The 10,426-nt window shown below is 37.5% G+C and overlaps 1 protein-coding gene across 2 annotated transcripts in view; it reads left to right on the top strand.

The window, feature by feature from the left end:
• NUP210L (nucleoporin 210kDa-like) overlaps nucleotides 1-10,426 on the top strand; it is a 193,382-nt gene that overhangs the window by 133,765 nt on the left and 49,191 nt on the right. For both annotated transcript variants that reach the window (XM_006861487.1, XM_006861486.1), the window contains exons 20-27: nucleotides 1,063-1,164; nucleotides 6,494-6,622; nucleotides 7,081-7,208; nucleotides 7,782-7,914; nucleotides 8,649-8,711; nucleotides 9,027-9,206; nucleotides 9,756-9,836; nucleotides 9,933-10,064. In XM_006861487.1, coding sequence (XP_006861549.1) covers nucleotides 1,063-1,164; nucleotides 6,494-6,622; nucleotides 7,081-7,208; nucleotides 7,782-7,914; nucleotides 8,649-8,711; nucleotides 9,027-9,206; nucleotides 9,756-9,836; nucleotides 9,933-10,064 — 948 coding nt within the window. The remainder of the gene's footprint in view (nucleotides 1-1,062; nucleotides 1,165-6,493; nucleotides 6,623-7,080; nucleotides 7,209-7,781; nucleotides 7,915-8,648; nucleotides 8,712-9,026; nucleotides 9,207-9,755; nucleotides 9,837-9,932; nucleotides 10,065-10,426) is intronic.

The raw sequence follows: 10,426 nt of genomic DNA, 5'->3' as shown, positions 1-10,426 counted from the left end.
TCTACTTCCAGCTCATTTGCCTCAGTCACTTTATCTCGTTTGTTGACATGTGATGATATGGTCATCTGCTTCTGTTTTTTTGGGCATATTCAGGCGTTATCTGTGGCCTTAATAATTAGATAGATGTGTATTTTGGTATTTTTTATGCTTTCTGATTGCCTCCAGGTAGATGTGATCAGGAGATGGGCTTCCTTTTTCACTCTTCTTCATGAGAAATTTCAAGATGCCCCTGTTGGTCATTGTGGCACAACTCAGGATTTAATTTTTGGCCTATTTCCTTCTTAGTCTGCCTGTCCGGCTCCACATTCCCCATTTTGGCCTTTTTCCTAGTGATAAATAGTTCAGGGACAGCTGTTGCCATTTGATTTTAAGTGGAAGCTGCTACTTTAAATTTTGAGGAGATCTGTGCACATGCATAACAGAACTCTCCAGGGGGGTAAAGGAGGGGTGTCCACTCGCTCAGGCACTCCCTTTAGTCACCAGAATGGAGGTGCGCAGACAGCAAGAGACCAATGAACAGATACCAAAAAAGAAAAGAATGTCCACACCTTTATCTCTGTAGTTCTGTCAGGCATCTGTGGCTGCTCTGATCCTTCCCCTGCTTGGTCTCACCCAAGATGGTCGCTCCGGGAACAGCTGAGTGTCTTGAATTAGAAAGCAATGGATTTCTTGCTTCTGTTACAAATTCCCCTAGCTGTAAGCCTTCCAACCTTCTAAATATTCCTTTATATGTGGTTCAGAGTTCTGGCACCATCTCCTAAGCCTGCTTGGTCCAGTATTCTTTGTTGTTGCTGATGGGGCTCTTCACTGCACTTCCACCCAATCTGCCATCTTGTTTGTTCTCCCTCAACCTGTAATTTTTTGCCATTCCTGTTAGCATTCTGGTTCACCCACATTTTAAAAATCTGGGTCCTTTCCATTATTGCTTTCTTGACCATGATTGAATCAGGCTGAACTAGTTTGAAGCCCTGCTTTAACTACTCATTCTTAGATAGGTATAAACTATTTAAATTGTCTATAGGCCAAAGGGAATGGAATGATATTTGTCTTATTTTTCCATAGGAACTATTTAGTCTTGTAGAAGGATCTGGCTACTTTTTAGTCAACAGCAGTGAACAGGATATCGTCACCATCACTTACCTAGAATCAGAAAGCTCTGTCCAGGTATGTTTCTGACTGATGATCTTAGATCAAAACTTATTCTTAGAAGAATGGTTGGAAAATGCCATTGTACATCTGAAACTTAGTACAAAAGTAACACTTGCCCCTTCACACACTTGTTTAAAACTTACATAGATGCTTCATCCAGAAGTGAGGTGTTTTGTTTTTATTTTTGCTGGTCAGTTTCTGTTTCTGGTTAAAAAGGGACTGTTTAGGAGACATCTTATTATATAAAATTTTCATTTAAAAGAAGCTCATTTCTAGAAATGTCGAAGTAGATATTTAAATATACTATTGACTTTGTAACTTGAGTATATGATGTTTTCAGCCAGAATATGACAACTCAAAATATCTAGCTGACTCTAGAGTCCATATGCCAAAATATTTGCTTTTAGTTTACTTGTAGCAATAAAATACCAGTAAGTCTTTATACATAGTCTTGCTATGGTACTGTAGGATAAGCACTGTTCTGTTAACCACAGGGTCAGTTCATGGAAAAATTCCATTCTCTTTTCACTTCATTTTTCCACGAGATTTTTGAAGTCCCCTCACGCATTTCCTTTTCTTCTAAAGCTTTAAGAAATTTAACTTACCTCAGTCGTAGTTTTTCCGTTTAAAAATGGGAGACTGAGGCACCACGTACAGGCAAAGGATATGGAAAAAACATGCTATTGTATAGGATAAATTGTAAGAAGCAAAACTAAAGTATCAGTCAGCACAGTGCATCTCTCTCCCTACTGGTGATTATAGCATAAACAGACTTGATTTTCTTCACGAAATCAATTCCCTGTTTATAATTAAGAAGATCCACCACTCATCTGTCAATTAATTGTACTGTGGTGGCTTATGTGTTGCTGTGATGATAGAAGTTATACCACCAGGTTTCAGAGGAGCTCTCAGCCTAAGTCAGACTAGGAAGAATGAGAAACAGACTACTTCTGAGTGTTTAGCCACTGAAAACATTATGAATAGCAGCAGAGCCTGTTGAAAGGTTAGATATAGTACCGGAAAATGAAATTATTATGAATAACACCAGAATATCATCAGACATAGTGATGGAAGATAAGCCTCTCAAGTTTGGAAGGTACTCAAAATACAACTGATGAAGATCTGCCTCCACAAAGTAGATTTGACCAAAAGGACAAGAATGGAGTAAAAATTTGAGGACCTTCATTTGCTGATGGGGCACGACTCAAAATGAGAAGAAAAAGCTGCAAACATCCTTTAGTAATCAGAACATGGAATGTACCAAGTATGAACCTAGGAAAATGGACAGTTGTCAAAAATTAAATGCAATGCATAAAGAGTGATAACAACCTAAGTATTAGTGAGCTGAAATGGACTGGTATTGGCCATTTTGAATCAGACAATCATATGGTATACTATGACAGGAACAATAAATTCAAGAGGAATGGCACTGCATTCATTGTCAAAAACAACATTCCAAGATTTATCATGAAGTATAATACTGTCTGTAATAGGATAATATCCACACACCTACAAGGAGGACCAGTTAATACCACTATTATTCTAATTTACTCACCGACCACTAAAGCCAGTGATGATGAGATTGAAGAATTCTACCAACTTCTTCAGTCTGAAATTAATCAAACATTTGATCAAGGTACATTGATAATTACTGCTAATTGGAATATAAAGGTTGGAAACAAAGAGGAAGGATAAGTAGTTTGAATATAGGGCCTTAGTGATAGAAATTATACTGGAGATCACATGATAGAGTTATGCAAGGCCAACAACTTATTCATTGGAAATATTTTTAAAAAAAACGTAAAAATTGAGTATGCACATGGAACTCCCCATATAGTATGCACAGAAATCAAACTGACTACATCTTTGGGAAGAAACTGTGGAAAAGCTCAATATTATCAGCCAAAACAAAAACAGACCGTCAATTGCTGTAAAACAGACCATCAATTGCTCATATGCAAGTTCAGGCTGAAGCTGAAGAAATGAAAACAAGCTCACGAGAACCAAAATATGACCTTGAACATATTCTTCCTGAATTTAGAGACCATCTCAAGAACAGATTTGATGCATTAAACACTAGTGACCAAAAACCAGAAGAATTATGGGATGAAATCAAGAATATCATACAGAAAGAAAGCAAAAGATCATTAAAAAGACAGGAAAAAAAGAAAAGTACAAAATGGATATCAGAAGAGACTTTGAGACTTGCTCTTGAGTGTAGAGAAGCTAAAGCAAATGGGAGAAAGGAGAAAGTAAAAGTGCTGAACAGAATATTTCAGAGGACAGCTAGAGAAGCAAAAATCAAGTATTATAATGAAATGTGCAAAGACTTGGAGTTAGAAAACAAAAGGGAAGAACAAGCTCAGAATTCCTCAAACTGAAAGAAATTAAAAAATTCAAGCCTCAACCTGTGATATTGAAGCAGTCTATGGGCAAAATATTGAATGATGCAGAAAACATCAAAAGAAGATGGAAGGATTTTAAGATTCAATGGTGAGTAACTGTTAGCAGGATTAATTGCGATTGTCACAACTATAATTGTAGAAGATGTGTAATTAAAAGGGGGGAGTAGTTAACCTTTCATTACAGGAACAGAGGATCCAAGGACCATCAACAAGAAAGAGCATCAGTGTAGTGTGAGATCCTACCTAGAAAATCAGCGACAGCAGAGACTGTGGCAGAGGCGATAACAGAAAAAACAGCTGTGGATTCTAGGCCAATGGAATGAGAAAGGCTGTATGACTGCAGTCAGGAGGCTGGCTTGAAAAATGTGCCTTTTGGGTATTTAAGTGAATGTATTTTCGTTTTGTTTTGTATCTATACATCAAATATTTTTGCTTTGTTTTTGTTGTTCTTGTTAGGTGCCATCAAGTTGGTACCAACCCATAGTGATTGTTCTCTATGTACAAGAGAACAAAACACTGCCCCGTCCTGGGCCAACATCACAATCATTGCTATGCGTGAGCCCATTACTTCCGCTATTGTGCCTATCTATCTCTTTGGGAGTCTTCCTTTTTTTCTCCAACCCTCCACTTTACCAAACATGATATCATTCTCCAGTGACTGGTCCCTTCAAAGTGTGAGAGAAGAAGTCTGGCCATCCTGTCTTCTAAGGAGTACTCTGTTCTTTCAACACAGATCTGTCTGTTCTTTGGCAGTCTATGGTACTTTCAGTATTCTCCAACACCATAACTCAGATGAATCAATTCTTCTGCGGTCTTTATTCACTGTCCAACTTTCACATGCATATGAGGTTATTGAAAATACCATGGCTTGGGTCAGGTGCACCTTAGCCCTCAAACTGACTTCTTTGCTCTTTAATACTTTAAAGAGGTCCTGTGCAGCAAATTTGCATATTCTGATTATTAATGGATGCTTACAGCTGTTTCTCTTCATTTTGCCTTGTGCCCCATCAGTAAATGAAGGTTGTGAGGGATTTACTCCATTAACATCATCACAGTCAACTCCATTTTGAGGAGGCAGCTCTTCCCCAGTTATATTTTGATTGCCTTCCAACCTTAGGAGCTCATTTCCTGGCACTATTCTGGTGGTGATCCATTAAGTTTCAATATTCAGTAATCTGGTGCTGACAGTGTTCCACTGCTGTTCATAAGGTTTCAATGACTAAATATTTGGAAGATGTCTGTCTGTCTTTATTCCTAATTGGTCTTCATCTGGAAGCGCAACTGAAACCTGTCTGCTGTGGATGACCATTCCGATATTTAAAATAGCTGTGGCATAGCTTCCAGAATCACAGCAACACATAAGCCACCACAGTACAACAAACTGACAGACGAGTGGTGCTTGTTTTGTTAATTTGTGAAGAAATAAGATATAAAAGGGAAGCCACAGGAAGGAAGGAGGTTAACTGTTGCTGCAGATAGAGGAGTGTAATCATTGAAATAAAACAAAATGTATGACTGGTTGAAAGTAAACCTGATGATCTTGTCTGTTAACCTTCATTCAATTCACAATAAAAAAATTTTTTTTGAAAAGAATAATAAGAAGAAAATGGAAGGAATACTGAGAGTCAATGTACAAAAAAAAAAAGTCAGTGTTCAACCATTTTAGGAAGTGGAATATGATCAAGAACTGATGTTACTGAAAGAAGAAGTTCAAGCAGCAGCACTGAAGGCACTGGTGAAAAACAAGGCTCAGCAAATTGAAAGCTTTCAACAGACTGACACGGCACTGAAAGTGTTCTTTCATCTATACCAAGAAAATTTGTACAACCTGGTCAACCAATTTTAAGAGATCCATATTTGTGCCCATTCCAAAGAGAAGTGACCTGTCAGCATGCAGAAATCATCACACAATATCATTAATATTACTAATATCACCAGTAAAATTTTGCTGAAGATAATTTTAATGGTTGCAACAATATACCAACAGGGAACCGCCAGAAATTCATGATGGAGTCAGAAGAGGATGTGGAACTAAGGACATCATTGTTGACATTAGCTGGATCTTGGCTAAAAACAGAGAATATCAGAAAGGTGCTTATTTGTGCTTTATTGACTATGCAAAGGCTTTTGACTGTGTGGACCATGACAAACTATGGATAACTTTGCAAATAATGTTTGAGGACTAAGCTATGCCTGACCCAAACCATGGCACTTTCAATTGCCTCATATGCATGTGAAAGTTGAACAACGAATAAGGAAGACCATAGAAGAATCAATGCATTTGAGTTACGGTGTTGGAGGAGAATATTAAAAGTACCATGGACTGCCAGAAGAACAAACAAATCTGTGTTGGAAGAAATGCAGCCATAATGCTCCTTAGAAGCTTGGATGGCGAAACGAGTATCTCATATTTTGAATGTGTTATTAGGAGGGACCAGTCCCTAGAGAAGGACATCATACTTGGTAAAGTGGAGAGTCAGCAAAAAAGAGGAAGACCACTAGGAGATTGACACAGTGGCAGCAGCAATGGACTCAAATGTAAAACAATGGTGACGATGGTGCTGGACAGGGCAGTGTTTCATTCTGTTGTGGTTAAGGTCACTATGAGTTGGAACTGACCAGATAGCACTTAACAACAACAATTAGGAAGCTGATATATATGTTAAATTCTACTTTAACTCAATCAACTTAAACTCTATTCTTTGTCAGTTAATATTTGTTAAAGTTACCTATTTTCCATGAACTTAAACATCACATGTTAATGGTTCATATTGTTATGCCAGAAACATGTAACATGATCTCTGAGAGTTCCTATGACAAGGGAAGTAAGATGTTGTATTTTCCTCTTTGGATGAAAATAGTTGTTATTATTATGCTAAGAGCATAATAAAAACTAGATAAAGAGCTTCTTTACCTAGCTACCATCTTCTTCCTTCTAGTTAGTTCCTGTACATCCTGGATTTCTCACCTTGGAGGTCTATGATCTGTGCTTGGCTTTCTTGGGCCCAGCAATGGCCCACCTTATGGTGTCAGACATACAAGAATTGGAGCTTGATTTGATTGATAAGGTGAGAGTTGTTTGCTTTCTATCACAAATGAAACAGGTTTCATTCTTACATCCCTAATATCTAGTATACTGTATATAACATGCATGGTACACATAATAAATTGATATAATGGATTACATGGTTTGTTTTAAAAAAAACTATAATGTGTGTCATTTGCATAAAAATATGGTACTCTGCTCAGCTACTGTGTGTATATACCAGGACTGTTGGTGATTTTAATAAAAATTTGTTGTTGTTAAATACCTGCCCTGAAAAAACAACATTCCAACATTAAATATAATGAAGATAAATAAAGTGTTAAAAAACAATTTAAAATAATACACGGAGATTAGGCTTATTTGATCAAAGGTTGGCTGGGAACATTTAGTGTGAACCATAAAGTTTGCCTTTTAAGAGTTAAATTGTCCTTCGTGAATGAGACATCATACTAAAAATCTACCTTTATTTTTAATGACTAGGTTGAGATAGGTAAAACTGTGTTAGTGACTGTGAGGGTTCTTGGCTCTTCCAAACGTCCATTCCAAAATAAATACTTTAGAAACATGGAGCTCAAACTACAGTTGGCTTCTGCCATTGTGACCCTGACGTGAGTATCATTTCAGTACTTCATCCTCCATATGCTTACTGTCATGAGAATCTCCCTCTAAATAGCCTGGTCAACGCTCCCCAAAGTGATTTCAGATTATTTCCTTTCTTTTATTGTCACGGTACTTTTCAACCCACACTTTCTTCCCACCCTCAGCTGTCTATAAAATGCCCCTTCCACATTTTCAGACATCTTGTTTTGGTAGTGAAACCGTTTATGTGATTAATATTTCCATTTTCTGAAACGCCTCTTGGATTAACTCAAGAGAACCAAGTCTTATTTCATAGTTAAACCTTGGTTTTTTTCTTAAAAAAAAAAAAAAAAAAAGTATACTGCCCTCTTCATTAAGAGCAGTGATACATATTCCTTTGTAGCCAGAGAACAAATTTTTTTTCCCTTTGGAGCTTTCTGCCATTGCCATGAAATTTGTCTTGAGTCAGGACATTTATTTTCTCAGTTCTTTATAAACAGCGTTAAAATAGAGCAGAAAATGTTAAACATTCTGGAAAGATACACCATTGTGCACTCTCAAAACCAAGTCTTTCTCACCTGTAAACACATGGGTCTTTTCAGGCTAATGGAGGAACAGGATAAATATTCTGAAAATTATATCCTTCGAGCTGTCATCATTGGACAAACCACCCTTGTGGCTATTGCCAGGGACAAGATGGGAAGAAAATTCACATCAGCTCCTCGGCAAATTGAAGTAAGGAAAGGAACTCATCCAAAATACATACTGCATCTTAATTAGCACTTTTATCATTTCATATTTACTTTGCTCATGTTGAAAATCATTTGACTGAAAAAAATGATTGTTATCTAATTCTTGCTATGATATGTTGTTTCTTTTTAGTTTTTGTTTCATGTATAAAGCTAATAATACATGTTGCTTGTGAAAATATGGAAAACATAAAGTACAGAATGAAATTCACCTGTAACTCCACAAACTATTATTAAGATTTAGGTATATTTCCTTCACTGTTCTTCATATGCTTACTTTAACATGGATGAATCATTCTGCTTTTTTTCACCTTAATCTTACATCAAAAGTCTTTTACATCATTGAACACTAAATGATGGCCATATGTTGATAATTGTTGAAGCTGAGCAATTGATATCTGAGAGTTCAGTGTATTTTTCTCTCTACTTTTGTATGTTTGAAAGCAAGTAAAAAATAAAATTAATTGTAAATATAATTTTAATGGCCACTTTTATTTCAGTGAATGGATATATAATAACTTATTTAAGCATCCCATTTAAATAATTTTCTATTTTTTTCATTAAAAATAAAAGCTTTACTTTAGATAAAGTAAATTTTATACGTTTGTGTATAGTTGCTTTGTATATAATTAGGAATTTTTTCCTTAGAATAAACTGCATGATCATGTTATAAAATTGACTCAGTTAGTTACTGTTCTCCTTTTGGTTTTGTCCTTCAAGGTGTTCCCTCCATTCAGACTTATTCCAGAGAAAATGACACTGATTCCAACTAACATGATGCAGGTGACCTTAAAGACAGAGAAATAAGATTCACCCTTTTTCCCCTCCCTACACATACCCTTCTTTCTATGGGCTTCCTCTTGTCTACTCCCAGCCAAGTACAACAGGATCTGATTAAGAAGAAAATTAGTCTTTTCTCAGATCCATATGTACATGGTAAAAGGTATGCCTTGGAATCCTATGGGTCATTTGCATTATTTGATTTGTTGTGGGAAGTGGCAGAAGATGAAGAAATCAAGTTGCTTGGACACACTATTGGGAAAAGAGATATGATTTCACCCCACGCTCCAGGCATTCACTGGTATGTTTAAATTTCAGGTAATGTCTGAAGGTGGTCCCCAGCCCCAATCCATCATTCACTTCTCCATCAGTAATCAGACTGTGGCTGTTGTTAATAGGAGGGGGCAAGTTACAGGACAGATGGTTGGCACAGCTGTAGTCCATGGCACCATCCAGACAGTAAATGAAGATACTGGCAAAGTTGTTGTGTTTTCCCAGGTATGGGTTCTTTGCTCTGCTTCTGTTCTTCCTTCTGGAAACCATATTGGGAAATGGGGGGTTGATTAAATGGGTGTCAGCAGCCCACAAAAATCCTTTTAGTCCCCCTCATCTGACATTCTCTTATCCAGATATGGAAAATACGTATTCTTTAGTTAAAAACCCACAGAGTACTTGGCATTGTTTTAAGACATGTTGTTGTTGTTGTTGTTGTTATGTGCCGTTGAGTCGGTCTGACCCATAGCAACCCTGAACAGGGTTTCCGAGGCTGTAAATCTTTACGGGAGCAGAAAGCCTCATCTATCTCCTGCGGAGCCGCTGGTAGCTTCAAACTGCTGACCTTGCGGTTCACAGCCCAATTGGTTACCACTATGCTACCAGAGCTCCTTGCCAAATGAATTCTTTAAAGAGCAAAAGCATGAACAGCGTATCTGTGGTATAAGGTTTTCTGTTGATTGCCAAAAACAAAATAGTTATATTATAAGTATCTCTGTCTACCGTGAAAACACTCTCTCTTAGCCTAAGATTACTGTCCACCCTGTTGAGCAGGATGAAGTACAGGTTGAAGTTGTTCAGCTAAGGGCTGTTAGGATCCTTGCAGCTGCAACTCGACTCATCACAGCCACCAAGGTCAGTATAAGGGCTGTCTTCTGAGTTTATAATTCTGATAATCCCAGCTGGGTGGGATAGATAGATGATACTCTTTTTTTTTTTTTTTTTTCTCAGATGCCAGTGTATGTTATGGGAGTAACCAGTACTCAGACCCCTTTCTCCTTCAGCAATGCCAAACCAGGGCTCACATTCCATTGGTCCATGAGCAAACGAGATGTATTGGATATAGTGCCCAGGCATTCAGAGGTATTAGTTTATCTGTGTATTATATAACCTTGTCATTGTTGTGTGCCATCGAGTCGGTTCCAACTCTTAGCAACCCTTTTCAGGGTTTCTGAGGAGCAGCTGGTAAGTTTGAACTGCCCACATTGTGGTTCAAACTGACCTTGTGGTCAAGATTTATTTTAGTTGATCATAAATTTTAGACTGATAGACTTTCTAAACAGACTTTGTATATAACATTGGAGTCCTGGTGTGGTGCTGTAGGATAAGCACTGGACTGCTAAATACAAGGTTGTTGTTGTTGTTAAGTGCCGTTGAGTCGGTTCCGACCCATAGCAACCCTGTACAGGGTTTCCGAGGGTGTAAATCTTTACGGGAGTAGAAAG

The sequence above is a fragment of the Chrysochloris asiatica genome, unplaced genomic scaffold (assembly GCF_000296735.1).
Source record: "Chrysochloris asiatica unplaced genomic scaffold, ChrAsi1.0 scaffold00042, whole genome shotgun sequence".
NCBI classification, from domain to species: domain Eukaryota; kingdom Metazoa; phylum Chordata; class Mammalia; order Afrosoricida; family Chrysochloridae; genus Chrysochloris; species Chrysochloris asiatica.
This window is presented reverse-complemented; position numbering and strand designations above follow the sequence as displayed.